Here is a 26,203-nt window from a genome sequence, read left to right as displayed (position 1 = left end):
AATAAATTATGATTGCAGAATAATTTAAGGTCCTACACGGTGCACGTGATGTCATCAATGATAAAGCGCTACTCCACATGTAATTATAAATACCTACTGCTTGCTCAATCTATTTTTCCAACTATAAAATAATGATTCTTTGCAGAACAAGGATTTTCCTGACTTTCAAGAATCCTGAATTGATTCACCTTGTTTTTTCAGTTGGCTAGTTTCACCATTACATTTCTCAGATCTACAGGAGTTTCACAGTAACATTAGTACTTTTAAAAAATAAATAATTTAGCTCAGCCAAAATCTCTAAAATGACAGAGGCAGCTTATGGTAGAGAAATTAACATTCTGTTCTCTTGCAACAGCTCTGGTGGACATTCCTGCAGTCAGCATAACAATTGCACACTCCCTCAAAACATCTGTGGCATTGTGTTATGTGACAAAACGTGGTCTTTTATTGTCCCCAGCACAAGGTGCACCTGTGTAATGATCAATCTGTTTAATCAGTGTCTTGATATACCACACCTGTCAGAATCCTGAATTGATTCACCTTGTTTTGTGGATGGATTATATTGTCAAAGGAGAAATGCTCACTAATAGGGATGTAAACAAATTTGTGCACAAAATTTGAGAGAAATATGCCTTTTGTGCGTTTGGAAAATGTCTGGGATTTTTTTATTTCAACTCATGAAACATGGGACCAACACTTTACATGTTGCGTTTTTGTTCAGTGTAATTTATTAGCAGGGTTTCCCCAAACTTGGTCATCGGGATCCTAAGGGGTGCACATTTTGTTTTTTGCCGTAGCATTACACAGCTGATTCAAATACTCAACTAATCATCAAGCTTTGATCATTTGAATCAGCTGTGTAGTGTTAGGGCAAAAACCAAAACATGCACACGTTGGGTTCCTGATGACTGAGTTTGGGAAACGCTGCATTAAGGTGTCTGTGACAGAATAAACGTTGCAAACACTAATGTAGACATTTGGTAAATGCATTTCTATAGTTTCCAAAATATTTTTTACAACGGTGGGGCAGTGCCAAGATGGAGGTGCTTCAATACAGTGCCTCCTGTCAGTTATCTAGTGTATATATACATATTTGGGACAACTGGGGAGAGAAGGTGATGGCAGTCAGAAGTCTGAGGTGTGGAGATATGCTGCCATCTGTTGGTGAAAGACAGTACATCAGATGCATCCTTCAACTCTAGCCCATATCACAGAGGGTGAAGTTACCCATAGACACTGACCCAAGGTCTGTCTTGTGTTCTTCCCCCTAACGGTTCAAGTCAGGATTCTTTGAGGCACAGGAGGTTGGTGGCACCTTAATTGGAGAGGACGGGCTCGTCGTAATGGATGGAGCAGCATTAGTGGAATGGTATCAAATACATCAAACACATGGTTTCCACGTGTTTGATGCCATTCCATTTGCACCGTTACAGCCATTATTATGAGCCGCCCTCCCCTCAGCAGCCTCCTGTGGTATGAGGGTAAAATTATCCTAGATCTGTTTCTGTGGGCAACTTCTACCTGGATCGTCCAATTTGATCAATCACTTCTAAAGATGTAATGACGATGATGAGCAGCTCAGCTACACCAAGTCAGTGAGACTGGGTGAGGGTGTGTGCAGGCCTTCTCCCATTGTCAGGAACTCTGCCCAGTTGCCACGGAAACCATGTGAGTAGACTCCTGTGTCTACGACGAGGCCCCAGTAGTGGCTGCGGGCGGTCTTGTCTCGGAGGGCGGTGCACACCTCTCGCTCCGTCACGTTGTAGCTGACGTTGATGAGCTGCAGGACCAGAAGGTGTAGCAGGCCACCCGTCACTATGCTGCTGTACCACGCACAGGTGAAACACAGTGCCGAGCTGGAACACACACATACACACACTTTAGATACCAATATTACTCATATATTCCTGAAAACAGTCCCTAGCCACTAGCCCACACCCCTTATTTTTGGGAATCAGATATGTGTTAACAATGGGCTAAGTGGAGCTTACACCCTATTGACAACACCAATGTTATTTCTACAGATCTGCTAACACCAATGTGAAAGGGAAGGGGCTATACACACACACACACACACACACACACACACAAACTGAGAAAGAGACCATTTGTTACAGCGCTGAATAGTGGACAATACTATACAAGTACACTACAGGGTCGTTCCACCTCAAAAAGCACAAGAAATGATTTCAACACCCACCATCTCAAATTTGTTCTGAAATTGTTTTGGTTGTTAGAAATAGATAAGATTAACATTCCTGGAATATTATTTTGTTGAAATGTCATTTGATTTTGAGAAATTAAGCTAATTGATTGCAACCAGATTGGCCATTTTAATGTATATGATATTAAATAAATATAGTACATATAGAGAACAGATTTTTTCTGAACAGTTTTTCCCTTGTTGGAGTGGAATTGGCGGGGGGGGTCCGTGGGTTGCTTTTGACAATTTCTTTGGATTCCTCATGTCTTACTCATTGTTTCAAACAATTTTGGTCCAAATCAGATATTAGGTCATATTTTCATTGACTATTATATGAATGCTATAAATTAAAATGGCCAATTTGGGTGCAATCAATTAGCTTAATTTTTCAGAGGTCTAATTATATTTTTCAACAAAATAATGTTTCAGGAATGCTAATCTTATCTGTTTCCAACTACAGAAATGACTTCAGAACAATCTGAGATAGTGGGTGTCATGGCTTGTTGAAATGACATGGAACGAATCTACACACACATCACATCAAAACGCACATCAGCAACCACACACATTCACTCTTACACAATAAACCCGGCAGAGCCACATACAGTAACTGCTCTGTAAATCTGGGTCAGTAGTTGATAAAGAAGTAGGCCTGGTTGGGGGAGATACGATGAAATGTTTATTAACCTACATTACCCCCATAAATACCTGGCTATTTCAAAACCTCACAGCTTTAAATGTCCCAGATAAAGAAAAGATTGATTTGATGCAATTAAAAATCACTTGTTCTCTTATAGAATGACCAGGAAGCCATTTGGCTGTGTGCCAGTGGGTATTTTAGGACACTATTGATCTACACCGCCTCATTTCACAGGCTCATTTTAGCCTCTAATGCCGAATAGTGTGTTTTAGTGAGCTAATCATGTGTGTGTGTGCATCATATACTGCAAATCAAATCAAATTGTATTTGTCACATACGCCAAATACAACAGTGAAATGCTTACTTACAAGCCTTAACCAACAATGCAGTTTTAAGAAAAATACCCCAAAAAAAGAAATAAGTCACAAATAATTAAAGACCAGCAGTAAAATAACAATAGCGAGGCATATACAGGGGGCAGCGGTGCAGAGTCAATGTGCAGGGGCACCTGTTAGTCAAGGTAATTGAGGTAATATGTACATGCAGGTAGAGTTATTAAAGTGACTATGCATAGATAATAAACAGAGTAGCAACAACGTAAAAGAGGGAAGGGGGGCAATGCAAATAGTCTGGGTAGCCATTTGATTACATGTTCAGGAGTCTTATGGCATGGGGGTAAAAGCTGTTTAGAAGCCTCTTGGACCTAGACTCTATGACTAGGGTGGCTGGAGTCTGACAATTTTTAGGGCCTTCCTCTGACACCGCCTGGTATAGAGGTTCTGGATGGCAGGAAGCTTGGCCCCAGTGATGTACTGGGCCGTACGCACTACCCTTTGTAGTGCCTTGCGGTCAGAGGCCGGGCAGTTGCCGTACCAGGCAGTGATGCAACCTGTCAGGATGCTCTCGATGGTGCAGCTGTAGAACCTTTTGAGGATGTGAGGACCCATGCCAAATCTTTTCAGTCTTCTGAGGTGGAATAGGTTTTGTTGTGGCCTCTTCACGACTGTCTTGGTGGGCTAGGACCATGTTAGTTTGTTGGTGATTCTGGAAACGATTGTGTTTATGGTGTGTGTTAACGCTCAAACAGATCTATACACTGTGTGCCTCCAGCTGAGGAACAACACTTCCTCCCCAGTTAGCTTACACACAGGTGTTTGGAGCACACTAGATAGCTGCCACCTGTGCTAATCAGCTATGTCTTCCGCTTCAGCTATGTCTTCCAATAACATGGAGATATGGCCGTGTGGGAACACTAACCCGAACCCTACAAAAGGTGTGAAGTAATTTACCTTTTTTTTATCACTGATATGAAGTATACGTTCCTTATGTTTCCAAAGGTACCGCAAGCGATGAGTCTTAATGTTTAGAGCAACTGTCGAAAACTACCCCGGTCAGAAGATACTATCGTCAATAGGCGCTAAGGTAGTTTGTGTCTATAAATAGGGTAGGTGTGTCCTGTGCATCCCTGTTACCTGTACTGATTGTAGACGCCTGGGCAGTAGAGCAGGGCGCTGAGCAGGTTCTGTTGGGGACACACGCTGCGCAGCACCAGACTGATTCCATACAGAGAGGTCAACAGAAAGAGGAGGAGTGTCGACAGGAAGCTGCAGTGATTGGCCTGGCCCACACAACTGTTTATCCTGCCACAGTGGCGACATGACGGACACGACACACAGACAGACAATACACAGTACTGAGACCGTGCGGTTAAACCACACACACAAACATACAGTACAGCTCTGATTTGTCATTTGGATGAGAGCATCTGCTGCTCAACGACTACAATGTAAGATATACTTAGAACCCATGATTACTCCAAACACACACACATCTGAACGAGTGATTGAATTATATATATATATATATTTTGCACGATTGTGTGCATTACAGATCAGTGTGACTCAGAAACACAAGCCTATGGCTGATGACACAGAGGCAAGATAATGTCACTGATAATTGCTTAAACATTGCTTCTTAGGCCTGGCATGACACTGCTTAGACATGGCATGTGTACGAAATTACAGAGAAGGGCCTCTTTTCCATACAGACAGAGGTGTTTTTAAGAGGACCCACCAGACACAGTGGTGGTCCAGCCTCAGGACACAGACACCACAGATCCTGCAGTGTCCCGCTCTGGGGGGCCGCACCACCCTGCACAGAGAGCACCACTTCCTGCTCCGCCCACTCTCCCTCTGCTCCACCCCTTGGCCCTGCTGCTCCGACCCACTCCCCCGATTGGCTAGCACTACTTCCTGCCCAACCCCGTTGAGGCTGGTGTGGGCGGGGTCTCTGTCCGGAGGTGAGCTGTGATAGGTTACCGTGCTGTGGATGTCGGCCGTGTGAGGCCGTACGTAGCCGGGCTCTCTCTTGGTGTGGATGAGTGAGGCCAGAGTGAGGGCCACCCCCAGGGTCACTGTACCCAGCTGGGTCAGCCCTACACCCCCCCTGGGGAAGACCTCGGTGAGGAAGAGGTAGTACATGTAGCCCAGGGAGAACAGGGCCAGGCTGAGGAAGAACAGAGTCCGGCCCTTCTTACGGTGGGTGACGTAGTAGTACCATAGAACCAGTACCGGTAGAGCAGTCAGAACCACCATGCCCAACAGGAAGTGAAGGGCTGCGATGTGTAGGAGGACAGGAAGTAGGAGCAGCGGGGGCAGCACCGATAGATCAACACGCCGGGCTCCGCCCCAGAACCAGGGAACACGGAGGCGGTCGCTCACCATGGTAACCAGACGGGACAGTGAATCTGCCTTCTGGGGCTCTTTCTTCAGCCATCTGAGAGAGAGAAGCAGACATTTACTGGATAAAGAATATTTAGCTAAGAGTGTTTAGGTAACAGGCCGTAGATGGGTAAGCCACTCCATCACCTGTCACAGGCATCGTCCAGATCCTCACAGTCACAGCAGCAGGCTGCCACATGGCTCCGCCCCCCCTGACGGTCCACAAACTCACAGCAGCACAGAGGCTCATCCGGCTCCAACACCTCATTGGCTCGCTTCTTCATGACAGACAGCCAGTCAGCCTGGAATGTTTTCAGTCTCCTGCAGAGATGAAGAGTGAGCGAGAGTGGGTTAGTGTGTGCATGTGTCCTATTCTCATGGGGATGCAGATAGATGGAGGTAAATGTGTGGCGGGGAGTTGTGGTTAACAGTCCTTTATAACAATAACCCAGCCCACCAATACCTCCTCAGTCACAGGAAGCAAGGTCGATGCCTCCCCAGGGTACAGATACATTAGACTATTTATTTTTGCTCAGTGCAAACCCCCCCTTCTGCAGTGGGAGATGTCTTGCAATTGAGGGAGGCTATGAAGAGGATGAGAAGGGAGATTCATTGTTAGCTCTATATGGTATTGGCTGTAATTGGAAACCCGAACCAACTGATTTGAGCGGGAGAGGCTAGTTTCTTGTGGGTCTCCAATGCGCCCTTGCGCAGAGGACATTGCTACCCATTTGGGCTCGACCGCGTGGCGACAAATTGGGCTGTCTGCCATCTACTCTGTGAAGGCGACTGCTGAATAGCCTATCAACCACATATGTTGTGGCATTCGCAGGCCACTGGAATTGCCATGTAGTAAAGGCCTTTCCCTCCTCAAAATGATACCAATTTCCTAGAAAATGAAGACCACAGGTTTAATTATGGGTTAGCCTATACAGAGAGTAGTGAATACATTTAGCCTTTATGTTTTTGCTACCACCAATCTAATATAGATTGTAGTAGCCTCATGGCACGTGCCCTGTGTGCCCGGTTGGTATCCAGTCATGATTACTACAAGTTTCAATAGCTGGCTAGACTAACTACCAATCTAAAAATGATTTGCTGACATGGCTAATTGAGTGACTATCAGTGCCTGACATAACAAGAGAAGAACTGCTGCTGCATTTCGAAATGGCACCTGGTGTATTATACTATTCACCCCCCCCAAAAAAAATACGCATTAGTATGTTGAGACACAAACAGAGTTCCTAAAAAAAATTGGGACCGGTAGCTGCCCCGAGTAACAGACAATTAGACAATCTGCTTAAACCTCTGGCTGGATACAATGTCACCGTCTGGAAAGTTGATACCAAGTAGCCAGCCCATCGTTGCGTAAAGGATAGCGGGCTATCATTTGACTCTACTTAACCCCCTCGTGAATAGAACAGACATGTCACGTGTAATAGAAAATAACTGCTATTCATGTAGTTTTATGAAAAGTCATATGGCCTACTTCCTTTTGACCTACTTCCTTAAAAACTGTAGGCTAGGGTACATTAGGAACTGCCTACTGAACATGGCGAGGAAATGAGACTGGCCCCAGGACAACGTTGCTCACAACCGCACATTCCTAAAAATGCAAACTGAATGTAGCTATGCAAATCACGTAGCCTACCTGCCCGACTGTCCTGTTGCAAGTTTAGTCTATTAATGTTGTTAATCCAACAAGGTATGTAGGCTGTTTCGTCTCCCTTCTGATGTTTTAGTCATTCCAATCCCAGACCGCACGCTATAGAGGCTACTGTGGAAAGCGCTGGAACCCTATAGTCACTCCATTCAACAGATAGTATTTTCCAATGGTATGTATGAATGAAGAGCAGACAGAAGTCCACATATAGCCTACACCTCCTCTGTCGCTGAGGTTGTCTGGTCAGTAGGCGGCAACACGACTGCCTGTACTGTGGAGAGTGGCGGAGTCCGTTTCTCCTTCATACTTCTGACGTCAATAGAGGGTGTAGGTAACCCTTTATTTCCCTCAGATGAATTTTTACCAATCTGAATCAAGACAAGGGTACTGTTTATCAACAATAGCATGTTCATTGAAATAAGCAAACATTGAGCTTATTTTAACTGTTCAACCCATAGACATTTTCGTACGAAAATGTATGCACACACTACAGTAAGTAGCTCTGGATAAGATCGTCTGCTAAATGACAAAAGTGTAACATGTTATGGGGAAGGCTATTTTGGGTCCCAAACCAAGTTCTTTCAGCAAAGGTCAAAGATCCTTTGTTGGCAAACTATAGCCTATCAACTGGAGAGCTACGGCTCCTTTCTGTGACATTGAGGTGTTGAGCTATGGTGGATTTTTTTATGATCTGGAAAGAAGCCAATTGAATCAGATCAAAAGTATTTACATCCCCAGTATGTTTAATCTCTTGTCTCTTCTGACAGAGTATATTTAAACAGCCTCAGCAATGATGCCAACACGTTTTTAAAGGCAGCGGGTGGTTTTACACAAGGACTTTCCTCAACTACTGTAACTAAATATACTGCATCTTAGTTACAAGTCTAATAGTTTTACTACAACCAGGCATTTGTGCTGATCGAGTGAAGTAACCTCAAACTCACACAGTAGGTTAAAAGATGGTTTATGCTGACTGTAGAGTGCTTTTAGCCTGGCCATGATCATAACATGCCCCTTATCTTACAATACATTGACAAGACCAACAGGTGGCTGGAAAGTGTTTCTTTATTCAAAGCAACAATACATTACATCTTTGTCTAACAACTGTACAAAATAGCCAACAAATATAAAACAAATTATACAAATGTGTGTGTGTAAACTATTCACATCCAATGGTTCACATTGATTCCATGTAACAACGGTAGGAAGATTCCTGTGCTTTTATTTAAAAAATAAGGATGGGTGTTACATACAGTCTGAAGCTGTTCCGCCACACACACAGAAATGAGTTGAATGTTAATTTTGTGCAGCATATACACGTCATTGTAAATTGTAATTTACAATAATAACAATTCAAACCAAGTTAACAAGGCACTAGTGTGGATTCAACTCAGAGAGTCCAGACTAAACTTGTGGTCACATTCTTATAGTGGACGTACACAACAGCAGTGCAACGTTTTAGTGCTGTGGCTTCTTGAATGGGTGTGGCATGCGGATGGAATATTAATTACATAACAGCCACTAACCCTCTAGCCTAGCCTACATGGGACAGCTATCAAGATTAACAAAATGTAATCAGTATTATTCACATCGGGATGTTTTGGTTCTAACCAAATGCTCCTGAGAAAGTTCACCTGGGTCACGTTCAGTGGGGAGCAATGTTACAGATACAAATATATTATGTAGAACAAACTCATGTAGAATAAGGTTTCATGACAGGTCTATAAAAGGCATTTATATCTACAGCGTTCAGAACATTGCACCCTTCTGAACACAACCCTGATATTGAGGTCTGCTGTACATCTACAAACCAGCTGAAAAATCACAAACCATCCAAGGCTAACATTTCTTTTTTTTCTCAACTGCATACTTATTTCACATTTTCACAATAGCAGAAACCCATTGGCATCCAAATAAATACAAATTACTTTCTAAAAGCCTTCTAATTGAAAAAAAATATCTAAATGAATCTAAAAACCATAAAAAGTACACAAGGCACTGTGCAAAAAGTAAAAATATTTAATGATTCCTTACATTGGCATTCATTTCTATCAAAACATTGGTTCTGATCTGCTGCACTCATCACACCATTGGCTCACATCTTCTGTGATTGGCTTGTCAATCAAAGGGGTACGCAGTACAGTGAGGCATGCAGTAGAACTAACTTAATCACAATAAACCCAGCACCAACATTAAGGAAGAATAAAGAACTACCAAACTGAAAACAGAACCCCACATAAACCCCAATCCACCAGTCATCTCCCAGTGTTGCTGATGGTTGGGAACCATTTTCTTCCTCCACAGCGCAGTGCCGACAGTTGAACTTTAATAAGAATTTGTTCTTGACTGACTTGCCTAGTTAAATAAAAATTAAAACATCCATCTACCTGGTACCACACTATTAAAGGCCCTGGGACTTGAACCATTGTTGCTCTTAGTAACAAGTCTGTGCATGAGTTGTCCCTTTAGCAACACCCCTGGTTACGAGAGAGTCCTCAGAGGCCCTTGTAGCCTTTACAACCCCAGGCTTCAGAGGGCGTAGTGAGGTCGCCAGGTGTGACGGTGTCACTGCAGAATTGCTGTTCTGTTGGTTACAAATTTCTGCTGAAGCAGCGACAGAGAACTGCGGAGCTATGGGGAAAAGAGGAGAGGGAAAAAATTGTCTGTACAGACACAAACACCTGCCGGAGGGATTCGGGAGCCTGTAACACAAACATAGCTGGTCGTTTGACTGACCTGCTCCAATAGCTTGATAGAGTCCTGCAGCACTGTTTTCAGCAGCAAAGTCTCCTCTCTGGTCCTGTATGTTGGGGCCGGTTCGGGAAAGAAGTCAGCTGCAAAACTGAGGAGACAGACAGTCAGCATGACGAGAGAGAGAGAATTCCACAACAACCCGATCCTGTCAGATCAGTGATTACTCCAAGAAATGGTGAAAGAAAGTTTTTCCTGACTTGGATGCATGCTAAGGGGACGTGGCTCACCTGCAAACCGATACACTGTATTTATTTTCTAATTGATTATAATTGTTAGGGTTAGGTGTTTGGTTAAGTTTAGGTTATAGATTGTCTGGCGTTTCCTACTAGCACTGACTTTGCTGATAGCTTCTTTATTGAGGACAAATGTACTGACTATGACATGTGGTTGGCTCACCTAGCTATCTTAAGATGAATACACTAAGTCGCTCTGGATAAGAGTGTCTGCTAAATGTCTAAAATATCAAATGTAATGTGAAAAGTGCAGGCCTTCACCCGGTGTGCAGCAGCCTACCTGCTCTCGGTCCTCTCCCGGAGGTGGTGCTTGGTGCTCAGGTACATGCGGTTGGCCACATCCTCCATGGCCCACAGCTTAAAGAACAGCCCCAGGTTCAGTACTGTTAGGATAAGCAGACTGGGAACACACAGCCAGAGAAAGAGGCTGTGAGGTTTCTGATTACCTGGCTAAGATCAACACACACCTGGCTAATATACTGCACCGAAGTACTGTTTGAGCTCATGAAGCAGAATGTACTCATAGCAAGTGGTACCGGAGCGCCAAGTCTAGGTCCAAGAGGCTTCTAAACAGCTTCTACCTCCAAGTCATAAGACTCCTGACCATCTAATCAAAAGGCTACCCAGACTATTTGCATTGCCCCCCCCCCCCTCTCTTTTACACTGCTGCTACTCTTGTCTATCTATGCATAGTCACTTTACTATGCATAACTCTACCTACATGTACATATTACTAGTGATGCACCGATATTACATTTTTGGCCGATACCGATATCCAATATGTTCCTTACCAAAAAAAAAAAGATACAGATATTTACAATTTTAGCAGCCTTTTAAGCATTCTAGTACAATTAAATAGTTACACACACACACAGATGCAGCGGTCTAAGGCACTACATCTCAGTGCAAGAGGCGTCACTACAGTCCCTGGTTCGAAGCCAGTTTTACGTGGATAACATTTGATTTGAAGAATAACATTTGATTTGAAGAAAGTACACAAACAATAGAAAAGGTTCATGATGATTTACAGCTATACCGTTTGAGTGTTGACTGGTGGTATCGACTTACATGATGCTCATCCCAGCTATGATGGTAGAGATGTTCCATCGAGGTGGACCCTTCATATCTATGGGATCTGACAACCGGGAGAGAGCGGAACAGCTTGAAGGGAAGACATATGACGATGTGTCTATTCTAAGTCATTTGACTGATTGAGTGTTTGTGCAATTCACTCATATAGTACATGTAATGTTATCCATGTGTCAGAAGACGGTTGTTAAATAAACAGAACATGCATGTACCCGTCTTGCCCTCTCTGTGAGGGTCTAGGTCAGGCTCGTATTGCTTGCTGGGCTTCAGGTGGTCCTGTAGTGTCCGACTGAACGTCCTCCTCCGCCAATGATGCAACCCGCCAATCATCTTACCGGGGTCTCCGCATCCCTGGTTCAGCTCCGCCTCCTCTTCCATCAGCTCAGATTCTGTGATGACATAGGGTCAAAGGAAAAGTTGGGTCAAATGGCTTGGAAGACAGGGGTCAATAGATGACTAGAAGTGGTAGGGGTGATGTAGAGAGGACTGCCGTGCAGACAGTAGGGAGTTTGGGTGATAATCGACATCTCATGAGGAGAGTTGGACTGTCAGTGTGAGTGCAGGGCTCTGATTCAGATCTAATCTAACGAGACTGGAGAGGGTGAGTAAGAGAAGAGCAGATGAAGGGTAGGGAGATTGGTCGTTATATAATATAGGAGAGAGGGAGCTGGACAGAAACCAGTGAAGCACCAACATACAAAGAGAGCATGGGCCTAATCCAACACTCACAGGCAGAGAGACTAATTGGAGATTGAGAAGTGGGGAGGCAAGAAGACAGGCTCTCAGAGGAAGATACACTCAGAGATCAGCCAAACAAGGAGGAGAGAATTGAAGAACTACAGCGAAAGAGGGGACAAGACAAGATATTGTAAAAGATGGAGTGGAAAGAGAGAGAGAGAAGAGTGAAGAGATCGTCAGGGCTGCAGCAGCCTACTGCCCACCCAGGTGTCTGAAGTAGTCCTCCAGGCCACTCCAGGAGTTCTTGGTAATGAAGGACTTGACCAGCCCCCACGGCTGCTTCTTATACTTCACATCAGTGTACACCCTAAACACACAACACCAGCACATCAACTCTACAGTTGTAATTGAATAGTAATCAAATGATCTATATTCACATTCTGTAATGGGTAATTAGTAACCACAAACTCTGAAGTACCAAACATTTAGTATTTATTAAAATAAGTCTGTCAACTGCTGGACACAGCAAATAAGTGCTATGAAGTTACAGACCTGGGATATGAGAATAGGAGGCTTTATGCCACTAGAGGAATGACTCCAACAAAGCTGGAAAATGTCCTGGAGGGCTGTACAGACAGCACTGCTGATTTTCACTCTGACCAAAACCTACCAGGGAGAAGGGAACCAACAATACACCGGCCCGCAACAGTTGGAAGTGAATTGACCTTTCCTAGGGGATACTGATTAGACTTTGACACACAAAAACCATGTAAGAGGCACATCGCACTGAACAAAGAGACCGTGAGCGCAGCGAGAAGCTCAACCGCAATACCCTGAAAGTCTTTACCCTAAAGTAAACTGAGCAGATAACAATGTCGAAAGGCTGTGATGTCTCTGCTGCTCACCTGAGTCGACATTTGCGTTTGGAATGGCGGATGATACAGTAGCGGTTCTGAGTGTAGAAGTAGTCGTGGTACGGGACGTCGTGTGTGTAGACCTCCGAGTCGACGAGATAGTACTGACCTTCCCTGAACTCCTTGTACAGGATCTGACAGGACAACAGATGAGTTACACACACTCTGGAGAAAAGACATTCCACACACCTGCACACACACACACACACTACTAAAAACCCTGCGCAGCGCAGACCTGGGCTCACCTGGTTCTCCGTGGCGGTGGAGAACTTGCCCACCAGAGGGTTGGTGATGGTGATGGTGTAGTTGAGACTCCTCTTCATGGAGCCAGACGCGTCACTCTGCCAGCGTGTAAGGATGGCATCTGACGACAATCACACGTGTTAACCCATCTACTACTTTATTTGGTACCACATTAGAACAACGCTCGGATAGTCACATTTAAAAATAGCTTGGGAGGACAAGTCCGTCTTAATCAGAGGAGAGTGTGGCTTATAACAGGATGGATGGGGAGATGACTCACTGGTGATCTTCCTGGCGTTCATGAATCTTCGTATGAAGTGAGATTCGGTAAAGAGCAGTTCAAACATCTTTTCTGCACTGATGTTGAAGACCGTGTTCACATACAGCCTGCCATGCTGCTGGGAGACACTCCCCCTCTCCTCTACAGGAGAGGCAGGGAGAAAGATGGGGGAGGGGTCAGCATGATCTCAGAGGGATGCCTCTACAAACACATTTAACAGGTCACTAGCATAAAACAAAACAAACAATCACTTTAAAGTAGCATGCATTTAACAAACACATTTGGGGGTCAATAGTACTACCACGCACATGCCTGTTGGGTAGAACCAATGAACACACAGTGGGGGTTAATTCTCACCCTCCTCTGCACTCTCCTCTGCGCTCTGTTCAGAGAAGCGGTCCATGTTAGAGTTGAGGTCCAGAGAGAGCTCAGAGCGCTTGGAGACTCGCTCTGGGGCAGAGAGGTCCAGGGACGGGTCAGGAGTGCACCTAGACGAGGTGCTGCAAGCATCATCCTGTAGGACACACAATGGCAATGTCACTCTTCCCTGACTATGGAAGCCTTGCTATAAATGCCATCAATCTGACTGGTCATTCACTTGCAATACTCATTAGACAATGAAGAGAATATGTGGAGACATGACTCTAAGGAGAATACTTGATATCATCCAAGCCTTGTGTGAGAATTTGTATTTAAACTTTATTTTGACAGGGAGTCAATGCTGAGACAGAGGTCTATTTTCCAGATGAGGCCTGTATAGCACCACAATACTACATGAAAATACAATCAATCACATTAAGCTACACATTTATATTATACACAACAAGCAAAACACAATCACATTCTTCAGTATAAAGATCCTTTAACAACCTTCTGAAACACCCCAGAGGCACCAATTTCTCCAATTTTAAACTGTATTGTAGATCATTCCACACGTAAGGTGCAAGGAAATTATAGGCTGATTTACCTAATTCTCTAGACACCAAAGGAGTCTCCAGAGTTAACCCACGCTGTGAAAGGGCTTGATAACTTGTCATTTTAAGTCTTAACAGTGATGTTAGATAAATCTGAAGTTTGTGGAGCAGGGCTTTGTCAACAAAAAGAGTAATGATGTGATCTATGTGACTTCAAAGAGGTGTCGTACCGTGTTTCCTGAGTTGATGGAGCTCTGTCCGAGGGGTGAGGGTAGGTCCTCTCCCTGGGGCGCAGTGGGCTCACAGGAGCCCTGATCCCCCGGCTGGAGGCGCAGAGTAGACGGCCTCCCAGAGTCCTCTCCACCAGGCCTCACGGTCATGCTGCCACGGACCAGGTGGGTAAACAGGTTGAAGAAATGTGTCAGTTAGAGAGATGTAGGTGAGTGCATGATGTTCTTTGTGCAGTCCGAGAGAGAGAGAGATCCAGGTGTGTGTGAGTGGTCATCCTCACCTGGTGTGTTTCTGCGTGGTTGATTCTGCTGATGTCTGTAGACTTTCTCTCTCGATAATCCTCAGGCCCAGGTCATTGCCATAGTGCTGCTTGACCATCTGCCACAGCGCCAAACTACTCAGTGGCTAGGAGAGAGGGAGAGGAGCTTGGTACACAGCAAACAGTGGCACTTGAAAATATTTATTTTATTATGGAAAAGCAACAACTTTCCTGGTAGTGTCACCACCAATCAGCTTTTTGTAGGTGCGAAAGCTCAATCAAAATAAAAATTATAAGGATGAATTCCTCTGTCTGGCTTCCTGTAACATGATAACTATCTTCCACCTGTGCATGAATCTCACACCGCCTCCAGTGTCTTTGTTACAATTAAACAAAACAGCCCTAACCTGCTCCTTACTCAACCACACTGATGTCCGGAGATTAAAAAACAAAACAATACATGCAGTGTGGATTACATTTAGCGCCACCTTTGATTGGAATTAAATTATGACCAGACAATTTTTTTTATAAAGAACAGACAAAAAAATATGTCTGGTACCTTGCTCATAGTGAAATTGCACACTGTAGCTATTGACTAATAGCTACAAAACATAATGTTTATGGACACCATGATGCGCCCCCCCCAAAAAGAAAACAGCAAGTTATTTAAATATATATATACGTGATTGGGGGAAAGGGGTGAGTAATAAGGAAATGTAAATTACTTTAAAAATCATTTGAGAGATTGAACAATCGTTGATCACTTACGAGTCAAAATAAAACAATTTAATAGTATTTCCCATGCAACAGACTCTAGTCAAGAAAGCGGCCATATGGAACCACGGTTTCTTTAGCCTAATTCCAAACTCTGCACAGCTAATCATAATTTCGATCAAAATCTGTCACTTGCTGCCAATCAAGTAATTAAAGGCCATTTTAAAGTTGTTTTACTTACTTTGTAGCTATTTCGCTCTTTCCCAACAGTTGTTACGTATACCTGCCTGGTAGCTGGACTGAACTATAACCTGTGCGCCGTCACAAAGCAATCGGGAAGTTAGGCGCTTTGCCCAACAATAGGAACAAGAGTGCTCCGCCCATTTATAGAAAGATAGATAGCTTCGATAAAAGCTCTATTAGATGCCAAGCTCGTGAACGTTCAGTGGCAACGGAAATTAGATCTGTTGCCCTGAAGAATGGCGAGGTAACGAAACGACAGCGCTTTCTCGGGGGCTGTCTTATGCAAATTAACCTTCCTAGCCACACCTTTGAGGGGTCATTGAACCTTACCTTCATTCGCTAACTCCCGAGCCACACCAGTGTTATTGTGGGGTTGATTTGACAGCTTCATTCCCTTGGTCCACAGTCTTCCATATTGCACTAGTTGCCCCTATAAAATTGCATTCATTCTAGGTCCTAATATGATTTACTTTTATCTCAACTTTACTATCAAAAGAGCTAGTATGTTATAAGAAACAAAACATTTTGAATATTCAGCCTGCCACTTCCCCTCATATACAACATAAGAACTGAATGCCATGGGCCAGTCTGGGGGGCATGGTGTTTACCCAGGACTGATTATATAAGAACAGCCAGCCAGGGTAAAGTCACAGAAGCCTTGCATACTACATAAAAATCTGGATAGGTTGCATGAAATGACAGACTAGAGCTATGATAACCATCACCATTGATACTACCTGGTTATCTAGTAGTTGGCGTCCATGCAACTGGATCAAAGGGAGAATCTCAATTGCATACTCCTCAGGTCCTCCCTCCACGCCTCCTTCTCAACACCCATTGGAGGAGAAGGTCAGTGGGTATGGGACCTCTGGCTTTTCCATCCAATGGGTTTTGAGAAGGAGGCGAGGAGAGGGGACGCGAGGAGTATACAATAAAGAATCTCCCAGAGCCATTCAATGAGATATTCTCATTTGGGCAAAATACCGTCCTTTCCTCGACTCCTCCGTCCTCTCTCCTCCGTGACCCGGAAACCGGTAAGTGGTCGAGGAGAGTGTCAATTAGTTAGTAGGCGAATGGAGGAAGCACAGGAGTATTCTACCGGAGTCCTTTGCGGAAGAGTTTAGAGATCCGCCACAACCCCTTTGAATCAGCGGTTTACTCGGAGGAGAAAAGCATGCACATATTTAAAAACGATATGCTACTTATCTTTTTATCTATAAAATATCACAACTAGGCCTCTCGAGTGGCGCAGTGGTCTAAGGCACTGCACCACAGTGCTTGCTGTGCCACTAGAGATTCTGGGTTCGAGCCCAGGCTCTGTTGCAGCCGGCCGCGACCGGGAGACTCATGGGGTGGCGCACAATTGGCCCAGCGTCGTCCAGGTTAGGGGAGGATTTGGCCGAGGGGAGGGTTTGTCTCATTGCGCACTAGCGACACCTGTGGCGGGCCGGGCACAGTGCATGCTGACAAGGTCGCCAGGTGTACAGTGTTTCCGCCGACACATTGGTGAGGCTGGCTTCCGGGTTGGATGGGCATTTTGTCAAGAAGCAGTGCGGCTTGGTTGGGTTGTGTTGTGTTTCGGAGGACGCATGGCTCTTGATCTTCGCCTCTCCCGAGTCCGTACGGGAGTAGCAGCAATGAGACAAGACTGTAACTACCAATTGGATACCATGAAATTGTGGAGAAAAAAGGGGTGAAAAATAAATATATAAAAAGTACTAGCTACATGTCTTTTTACTACCCTACACATTTCATTAGGTACTCCACCCCTGCAAATGTCATTTCATACAAGTGCAGTTGTTTCCACATTTCCTCTCCTTTGACCTTTTTCAAAAGGAGGGGAGGACAGAGGAGTAGAGTAAACCAATTGAGAATCTCCCCCGTTTAGCTTATTTTGCTATTGTCCTATTATTTCCTTATTAGCAAGAGTAGGATTGAGTGAGGGGAAGATGATCCTAGATCTGTGCTTAGCGTAACTCCTACTGTTCATATAAATATCCTTGTCATAGAAATGCCCTTCTTTAATCCCAGCCCCCATCCCCGCAGGAGGCCTTTTGTCTTTTGCTAGGCCAACATTGTAAATAAGAACTTGTTCTTAACTGAAATAAAGGTTAAATAAAAAATGTAAATATAAAAACATTGTGGACTTTATGGGTAATAGGGTGGCATTTGGGATGCAGGCCCAGTGAGTGAAGTGAGGTTATGAAGTCGCTGAACTGTGCCTCACCTTGTCCATCAGTGTGTTCTGCCACATCCGGAACACTCCCTGGTAACTCTTCTCTCTGGCTGAGAAGGAAGTGAAGAACAACTGTAGGGAAGAGAGCGACAGAAGTGTGTTAATATTATTGCAGTGATAACCATCCATTGGTTTGCATTTAGGACAGACAGAAGGGATGTGTAACATGTTATTTTGTCAGTGCTGCAGCTGTAGGCCTACTCCTGAGGGGTTAAACCATGAAAAGCATAGAGTCTCTTAGCTCTGGTCCAGGGCGTTAGTGCAACTCTCCAGGGATATTAAACAGAACCCAGGTGGTGTTTGAGTGACTATACTGTACCTTCTCTGAGTCTGTGCAGATCTGTATGGCGTTGGGGATCAGCCGTGCTGTCTTCCCTCTGTACATGGCCTTGATGTCCCTCAGAGTCAAGGCTATCTACGACAATATAGCACAGTGATGACCTCCAGAGTCAAGGCTATCTACGACAATATAGCACAGTGATGACCTCCAGAGTCAAGGCTATCTACGACAATATAGCACAGTGATGACCTCCAGAGTCAAGGCTATCTACGACAATATAGCACAGTGATGACCTCCAGAGTCAAGGCTATCTACGACAATATAGCACAGTGATGACCTCCAGAGTCAAGGCTATCTACGACAATATAGCACAGTGATGACCTCCAGAGTCAAGGCTATCTACGACAATATAGCACAGTGATGACTTCCAGAGTCAAGGCTATCTACGACAATATAGCACAGTGATGACTTCCAGAGTCAAGGCTATCTATGACCAGAGCCATATATTAAGAGAGTTCTGCCAACTTTTTGAACAGCTGCCATGTTGGCACCTTTATTCTCTACATGTTTGTGATGTAACAATACGAGAGCGCCTCTGACAGTTCCCTATGAAATGACCCACTGTAAACAAGCTAAACAGAGCAGGGAATTTAACAGACATTTTTATTGATTAGTTTTGGGGATAATGTGTATCCAAGTCAACAAATTGCACATCTGCTTTCACTGTGAAAACTATCAGCAGTAAACAGCACAAAGCAGAAACGTTAATTATCACTTAGCAATGGCTATTGAGGAGAAGGTGGCGCTCCATGAATGTTCAGAGAGAACCCGCATTGGCCCATCACTCTAAATACAGTATATCACCGTATAAAACCAGATAACACAGACCACATTTAATCTGACCAGAGTAATGCAATACATACACACATTTACAGCATATTACGATCTGATTAATTAATCCCCAAGACAGAAAACTCTTATTTTCCATCCCTCCCCCATGTGTGAGCTCACCTTTGTCCCCCGAAACACATTGCTATAGAAACAGAGCCAGTTCTCTGACAGGTAGAGGCGTCCCTGCAGTAGGATGTCTCTCTGGAGGGCACAGGTATAGTCTGGGGAAAGACACGGGACGCACCTTGACACAGGTAAGTATAGTACAGGTGTGCTGGTATATGCAGGTGAGAGAGGTGCCAATCTTTTGTTTTTAAGAGATGATAATAATAATAATAATAATAATAATAAATTATTATTATAAATATTACTAGGGTCCATTTCTGGATGGGGCCTCTCTCTCCCCATTTCTCTCTCACACCCACACAAACACGTAACTCACCCATGATGAGTCTCTCTGACTCAGGCAGTTCTCTGAACAGCTTCTTGAACTCCTCAACTCTCTGTTTGTAGGTGGGGGCAGGCAGGGCTTGGGGGGCGGCCAGACACTGGCCCTGAGGGTCGGACATCTGATTGACGGGCCACAGAGGTAACATTATAATAACAAAGCTCATTTCAATAGTCATTTCTATAGTACAGAGGTCATGCTGGCTAAAACTGCTGCATTCAGTTTGTTTTTTCATTCAGTACCAGTCAAAGTGTTTGTTAGGTGTTAAGCCTGTGTTAAAAACAAGGTGATTGTCACTGTTGAACTGTGTTTGGGAAATAAAGATAGACATGGTTTTAAAAAGGTAGTGGTAATATTTCATCCAGTATGGGGTAAGTTGTGTTCAAGCTACAGTACCAGTCAAAAGTTAGGACACACCTACTCATTCAAGGGTTTATCTTTATTTTTTACAATTTTCTACATTGTAGAATAATAGTGAAGACATCAAAACCATTAAATAACACACATGGAATCTTGTAGTAAGCAAAAAAACTTAAATCAAAATATATTTTAGATTCTTCAATGTAGCCACCCTTTGCCTTGATGACAGCTTTGTAGACTCTTGGCATTCTCTCAACCAGCTTCACCTGGAATGCTGTGGTTGAATCTGTCTTTGAAATGCACTACTCGACTGAGGGACATTACAGGTAATTGTATGTTTGGGCTACAGAGACATGGTAGTCATTCAGAAATCATGTTAAACACAGTCTATGCAACTTATTATATGACTTGTTAAGCATATTAGTACTCCTGAACTTATTTAGGCTTGTCATAAAAGGGGTGGAATACTTATTGACTCAAGACATTTCAGATTTTTGTTTTTTATTAATTTGTAAAAAAAATTAATAATAATTAATTACCACTTTGACATTATGGGGTATTGTGTGCAGGCCAATGACACACAATCTCAATTTAATCAATTTTAAATTCAGGCTGTAACACAACAATGTGGAAAAGTCAAGGGGTTTGAATACTTTCTGAAAGCAGATTGAGTGGAATAAACATCAGAAACACCTTCCTAATATTGAGTTGCACCCCCTTTTGCTCTCAGAACAGTCTCAATTCATCAGGGCATGGACTACAAGGTGCCAAATGTGTTCCAACGGGATACTGGCCCATGTTGACCGCAATACTTCCCACAGTTGTGTCAAGTTGGCTGGATGTTCTTTGGGTGGCAGGCCATTCTTGATATACTTGGGAAACTGTTGAGCGTGGAAAAACCCAGCAGCGTTGCAGTTCTTGACACACTCAAACCGGTGTGCCTGGCACCTACTACCATGCCCCGATCAAAGACACTTAAATATTTTGTCTTGCCCATTCACCATCTAAATGGCACACATACACAATCCATGTCTCGAGTATTGAAAATCCTTATTTAACCTATCTCCCCTTCACCTACACTGATTGGAAAGGATTTTAACAATTACATCAATAAGTGATCATAGATTTCACCTGGTCAGTCTATGTCATGGAAAGCGTTCCTAATGTTTTGTACACTCAGTGTGTATATACATATTTATATATTAAAGTGACAGTTGGTCAATACGCTCTCGCTATTCAGTAAATGGAGAGAAGACCAGGAACTGAACATTAATGTAGCTGAAAAACAGTATCGGCTCATGAGCTTTGTATACTGTCACTAGTACATCACAACAAAAGCTAAATGTGATGAAGTGACGTCAACATAATAGATGGCAGAATGGGAAGAATGTAATGGAATGTCTTCTCCACTAGAGGGCAGGAACCGTTATTGTCCACACTGTGGAAATGTCTTTGGCGTCACCACATAAAAACAGACATTATACAACATCAGGAGAAAATCATCCTCAATCTTTAAATAAAACTATACAACGTACAAAAGTGCAAGTGCAGTTTGAAGTTAGTATTCATTACATCATTGGTCTAAAAACCATAGCATCAATAATTCCTAACTAAAGATACATCGTCATCATGCAGTGTTTATGTTTGTATGGGTGGGCAAGTAAGCAGACTTTATGACATGTTATACAATGTAGGGGTAAGTGCATGATAGTCACGGACAGGTAAACTGAAGGGCTCTGTATCTTACCTCATGTTCCTCAGAGCTCCACCTGTACTCCCCCATGGAGGCGGTCTCGTCTGTGACGTCACTGCCAACCCCTGACCGAGAAACCTGGTCCATCAGACCCACTGTTCCGCTGCCTGGATAGAAGAGATATGTTATAATGTTGCCTGGTAGCTTTAGAAGGTCAACTCCAGCAGTCCCTATAGAATGACTACTGGACTGGACATCTTGCTGCTGTAAAGGGGTCTGTTTATGGCTGGTCTCTACTGAAGAAGGTTACACTTTGCAGACCATGCTAAGAAGTATGAGGATATAGCCCATATAATTCAATTTGAACACAATGCATTACTTGTTATGCTTTGCAATGTTAATGACAATGGATTAGTGATCTACTATTGAATTAAAGTATGTTAGCTCAAAGTTCACTGCAGTCAATGAATTGCATTCTCACATAGATGTTCCTTTGTCCAGGTGTGAAAGGGCAGTGTGGAGTGCAAGAGATTGCATCATCAGTTTACCTGTTGGGGCGGTATGCAAATTGGAGTGGGTCTAGGGTTTCTGGGATAATGGTGGTGTGAGTCATGACCAGCCTTTCAAAGCACTTCATGCCTACAGACGTGAGTGCTACGGGTCGGTAGTCATTAAGGCAGGTTACCTTAGTGTTCTTGGGCACAGGGACAATGGTGGTCTGCTTGAAACATGTTGGTATGACAGACTGACAGGGAGAGGTTGAAAATGTCAGTGAAGACACTTGCCAGTTGGTTAGCACATGCTTGGAGTACACGTTCTGGTAATCCGTCTGGCCCTGCGGCCTTGTGAATGTTGACCTGTTTAAAGGTCTAATTCACATCGGCTGCGGAGAGTGTGATCACACAGTCATCCAGAACAGCTGATGCTCTCATCCATGTTTCAGTGTTACTTGCCTCGAAGAGAGCATAGAAGTTACTTAGATCGTTTGGTAGGCTCATGTCACTGGGCAGCTCTCAGCTGTGCTTCCCTTTGTAGTCTGTAATAGTTTGCAAGCCCTCCCACATCCAACGAGCTTCGGAGCCGGTGTAGTACGATTTGATCTTGGTCCTGTATTGACACTTTGCCTTGTTTGATGGTTCGTCGGAGGGCAAGGCCGGATTTCTTATAAACTTCCAGGTTAGAGTCCCGCTCCTTGAAAGCAGCAGCTCTACCCTTTAGCTCAGTGCAAATGTTGCCTGTAATCCATGGCTTCTGGCTTCCATTCAATTTTACTAATCCATATTTTAAATTGACATAATATGGGCATCGCACTGGATAAATTACCTACTAAAAAAATGGCTTATCAAGCTCACTTAGATCTTGCTGTGTGTGTACTGTATTTTTATGTTATGTCTGTAAACACATTTCTTTGACTTTAACATTCCCTGAACAACACCACCTCGACAATTGACAAACAGTGCTATTGCAGCTTTTTTCGTTTGCCAAGCAAGGTCCTTGCACTCGTTCGGTTCGCCTAGCCAGCCGATCTGACGCATGCTGACGCCTTTAGGGTAACAGGGTACCCGCGATATCAAAGTACTGTAATGTTTGATAAGGCGAAAATGAAAAACTATTTGGTATCATTTTCATAAAGGAATTCTGAATAAGTGTGCTTCAAACGTTTTTGTTTTGAATTCTTCACAGCTATCGTCTTCATCTGTGCATGAGAGTACATCCGACTCAGTTTACCCAAAAGAAAATACGCGATACAGTCGTGTTTTTTATTCCCGTCACAAATTCAGGCCGAAACTGAAGAGCGGATGGTTTGAACGCTCGCTCACTTGACCGCAGCAATTTACTGCACCTTAATGTCTTGAATGTTTTCGCATTCAGGTCCAACAAGTCCCATTCTGAGCAATTATACAATGGGCAAATAGGTAAAGTTTCGTTCAAATCTAAACGGGTAGTGTCAAAAAGGGATTGAATTCAAATGGATTTACCCTGCGTCTTCATCATCCACCATTTCGGATCTCTTTGGGGATACTAAATTCGTGATAGGCAGTTAAAAGACGGTGCACATTCATAACTTACCTGGAAACGACCGAATATATGTATCTTCTGCACCGAGTTGTGAGTCTGGGATGAATGAAGGTTTGTGAAGTCGTGGATACCTGTAAACATGTCACCACCGGCTCCGTTTGACCGCTCTCAGATCTTATTAACGCAAAACTAAATCAGTAATGTGTACATCTAGGTTTACTAAAATAAATGGCAGTGGCGTCATATAGCCAATGTGCTACACATCCGTACACCTGGCAACAGGTATCACCTGACCCAGCCCATAAGATAAAATACCATGAAGGAAATCGTTGTGCTTTGTCCATTACCATTTGCGTACTGATGGCTGTCTAATGGTTCTAAAAATAGCCATCATTCTCTGTTCTGTTCCACCCTCTAAGATCTTGTTCTGGAGGTGTGTCAAGCTCGTATTTTTTTTGAGAATGATTTCTTGTATCTGCCCACCCGAAGGCTGAGCCTCAAGGAATGGGCCAAAATGCACACAATTTATTGTGGGAAGTTTGTGGAAGGCTACCCGAAATGTTTGACCCAATTTAATGGCAATGCTACCAAATACAAATAGAGTATTTGGAAATGTGATGAAATAAAAATAAATAAAAGCTGAAATAAATCATTCTCTACTATTATTATGTGGTGATCCTAACTGACCTAAGACATGGAATTTATACTCGAACTAAATTCCAGGAATTGTGAAAAACTGAGTTTAAATGTACACTGCTCAAAAAAATAAAGGGAACACTAAAATAAAGAGATAGATAGATCTGAATGAATGAAATATTCTTATTAAATACTTTTTTCTTTACATAGTTGAATGTGCTGACAACAAAATCACACAAATTATCAATGGAAATCAAATTTATCAACCCATGGAGGTCTGGATTTGGAGTCACACTCAAAATTAAAGTGGAAAACCACACTACAGGCTGATCCAACTTTGATGTAATGTCCTTAAAACAAGTCAAAATGAGGCTCAGTAGTGTGTGTGGCCTCCACGTGCCTGTATGATCTCCCTACAATGCCTGGGCATGCTCCTGATGAGGTGGCGGATGGTCTCCTGTGGGATCTCCTCCCAGACCTGGACTAAAGCATCCGCCAACTCCTGGACAGTCTGTGGTGCAACGTGGCATTGGTGGATGGAGCGAGACATGATGTCCCAGATGTGCTCAATTGGATTCAGGTCTGGGGAATGGGCGGGTCAGTCCATAGCATCAATGCCTTCCTCTTGAAGGAACTGCTGACACACTCCAGCCACATGAGTTCTAGCATTGTCTTGCATTAGGAGGAACCCAGGGCCAACCGTACCAGCATATGGTCTCACAAGGGGTCTGATGATCTCATCTCGGTACCTAATGGCAGTCAGGCTACCTCTGGCGAGCACATGGAGGGCTGTGCGGCCCCCCAAAGAAATGCCACCCCACACCATGACTGACCCACCGCCAAACCGGTCATGCTAGAGGATGTTGCAGGCAGCAGAACGTTCTCCACGGCGTCTCCAGACTCTGTCACACGTGCTCAGTGTGAACCTGCTTTCATCTGTGAAGAGCACAGGGCGCCAGTGGCAAATTTGCCAATCTTGGTGTTCTCTGGCAAATGCCAAACGTCCTGCACAGTGTTGGGCTGTAAGCACAACCCCCACCTGTGGACATCGGGCCCTCATACCACCCTCATGGAGTCTGTTTCTGACCGTTTGAGCAGACACATGCACATTTGTGGCCTGCTGGAGGTCATTTTGCAGGGCTCTGGCATGCTCCTCCTGCTCCTCCTTGCACAAAGGCGGAGGTAGCGGTCCTGCTGCTGGGTTATTGCCCTCCTACGGCCTCCTCCACGTCTCCTGATGTACTGGCCTGTCTCCTGGTAGCACCTCCATGCTCTGGACACTACGCTGACAGACACAGCAAACATTCTTGCCACAGTTCGCATTGATGTTCCATCCTGGATGAGCTGCACTACCTGAGCCACTTGTGTGGGTTGTAGACTCCGTCTCATGCTACCACTAGAGTGAAAGCACCACCAGCATTCAAAAGTGACCAAAACATCAGCCAGGAAGCATAGGAACTGAGACGTGGTCTGTGGTCACCCCCTGCAGAACCACTCCTTTATTGGGGGTGTCTTCCTAAGTGGACAGTTTGATTTCACAGAAGTGTGATTGACTTGGAGTTACATTGTGTTGTTTAAGTGTTCCCTTTATTTTTTTGAGCAGTGTATTTGGCTAAGGTGTATGTAAACTTCCGACTTCAACTGTATGTACATTATTTTTAGTGACTGAAATTTTGTAGTTGAGAGGAATGCACGTAGCAATACTAGTTTAACCAGCAGCACCAGACACATAATTTACTGTCACTCTTACACTAACATACATGACTGCATCTGATCTCTGTGTTCACTACTACTATTGTTGGTACGGCACACACAAACTATCAACGTATCATACACTAGCAGCAATCTCTTGATTACACGTA

The 26,203-nt window shown here is 43.9% G+C and overlaps 2 protein-coding genes across 4 annotated transcripts; both read right to left on the bottom strand.

Annotated features, from left to right (window-relative positions):
- Positions 1 to 638: 638 nt before the first annotated feature.
- Positions 639 to 7,520, bottom strand: zdhhc23b (zinc finger DHHC-type palmitoyltransferase 23b). Of its 2 annotated transcripts, none has more exons than XM_021620314.2 (5): positions 7,215 to 7,520; positions 5,711 to 5,884; positions 4,917 to 5,618; positions 4,316 to 4,483; positions 639 to 1,856 (listed from the first exon to the last, which is right to left on the bottom strand). In XM_021620314.2, the coding sequence occupies exons 2-5, from the start codon at positions 5,845 to 5,847 to the stop codon at positions 1,583 to 1,585; spliced, it is 1,281 nt and encodes a 426-aa protein (XP_021475989.1). In that variant the 5' UTR covers positions 5,848 to 5,884; positions 7,215 to 7,520; the 3' UTR covers positions 639 to 1,582. The 2 variants fall into 2 exon arrangements, with proteins under 2 accessions (XP_021475989.1, XP_021475990.1); XM_021620315.2 differs by having other exon boundaries at positions 5,162 to 5,618.
- A 753-nt stretch (positions 7,521 to 8,273) lies between these two features.
- On the bottom strand, positions 8,274 to 24,191 carry gramd1c (GRAM domain containing 1c). 2 transcript variants are annotated; one of them, XM_036935017.1, is made up of 19 exons: positions 24,053 to 24,191; positions 23,757 to 23,836; positions 21,741 to 21,853; positions 19,628 to 19,754; positions 19,306 to 19,406; positions 18,334 to 18,429; positions 18,006 to 18,086; positions 14,843 to 14,967; positions 14,562 to 14,712; positions 13,775 to 13,931; positions 13,418 to 13,558; positions 13,140 to 13,258; positions 12,886 to 13,028; positions 12,244 to 12,347; positions 11,515 to 11,691; positions 11,282 to 11,348; positions 10,494 to 10,640; positions 9,963 to 10,068; positions 8,274 to 9,857 (listed from the first exon to the last, which is right to left on the bottom strand). In XM_036935017.1, the coding sequence occupies exons 1-19, from the start codon at positions 24,097 to 24,099 to the stop codon at positions 9,792 to 9,794; spliced, it is 2,148 nt and encodes a 715-aa protein (XP_036790912.1). In that variant the 5' UTR covers positions 24,100 to 24,191; the 3' UTR covers positions 8,274 to 9,791. The 2 variants fall into 2 exon arrangements, with proteins under 2 accessions (XP_036790912.1, XP_036790913.1); XM_036935018.1 differs by having other exon boundaries at positions 10,494 to 10,613; positions 24,053 to 24,188.
- Positions 24,192 to 26,203: the final 2,012 nt, after the last annotated feature.

This window comes from Oncorhynchus mykiss, chromosome 11 (assembly GCF_013265735.2).
Source record: "Oncorhynchus mykiss isolate Arlee chromosome 11, USDA_OmykA_1.1, whole genome shotgun sequence".
NCBI classification, from domain to species: Eukaryota; Metazoa; Chordata; class Actinopteri; order Salmoniformes; family Salmonidae; genus Oncorhynchus; species Oncorhynchus mykiss.
Note: the sequence above shows the minus strand (reverse complement) of the source record. Positions and strands in the feature narration are given on the sequence as shown.

Coding starts and splice junctions, on each gene's coding strand:
- zdhhc23b (XM_021620314.2), bottom strand. CDS start 5,847: ATGAAGAAGCGAGCCAATGAGGTGTTGGAGCCGGATGAGCCTCTGTGC. Junction 5,619..5,710: donor CTGGACGATGCCTGTGACAG/GTGATGGAGTGG, acceptor TCTCTCTCTCAG/ATGGCTGAAGAAAGAGCCCC. Junction 4,484..4,916: donor CTGGACCACCACTGTGTCTG/GTGGGTCCTCTT, acceptor CCACTGTGGCAG/GATAAACAGTTGTGTGGGCC.
- gramd1c (XM_036935017.1), bottom strand. CDS start 24,099: ATGATGGCTATTTTTAGAACCATTAGACAGCCATCAGTACGCAAATG. Junction 13,259..13,417: donor GAACGCCAGGAAGATCACCA/GTGAGTCATCTC, acceptor GATTGTCGTCAG/ATGCCATCCTTACACGCTGG. Junction 12,348..12,885: donor AAACGCAAATGTCGACTCAG/GTGAGCAGCAGA, acceptor TTGTGTGTTTAG/GGTGTACACTGATGTGAAGT.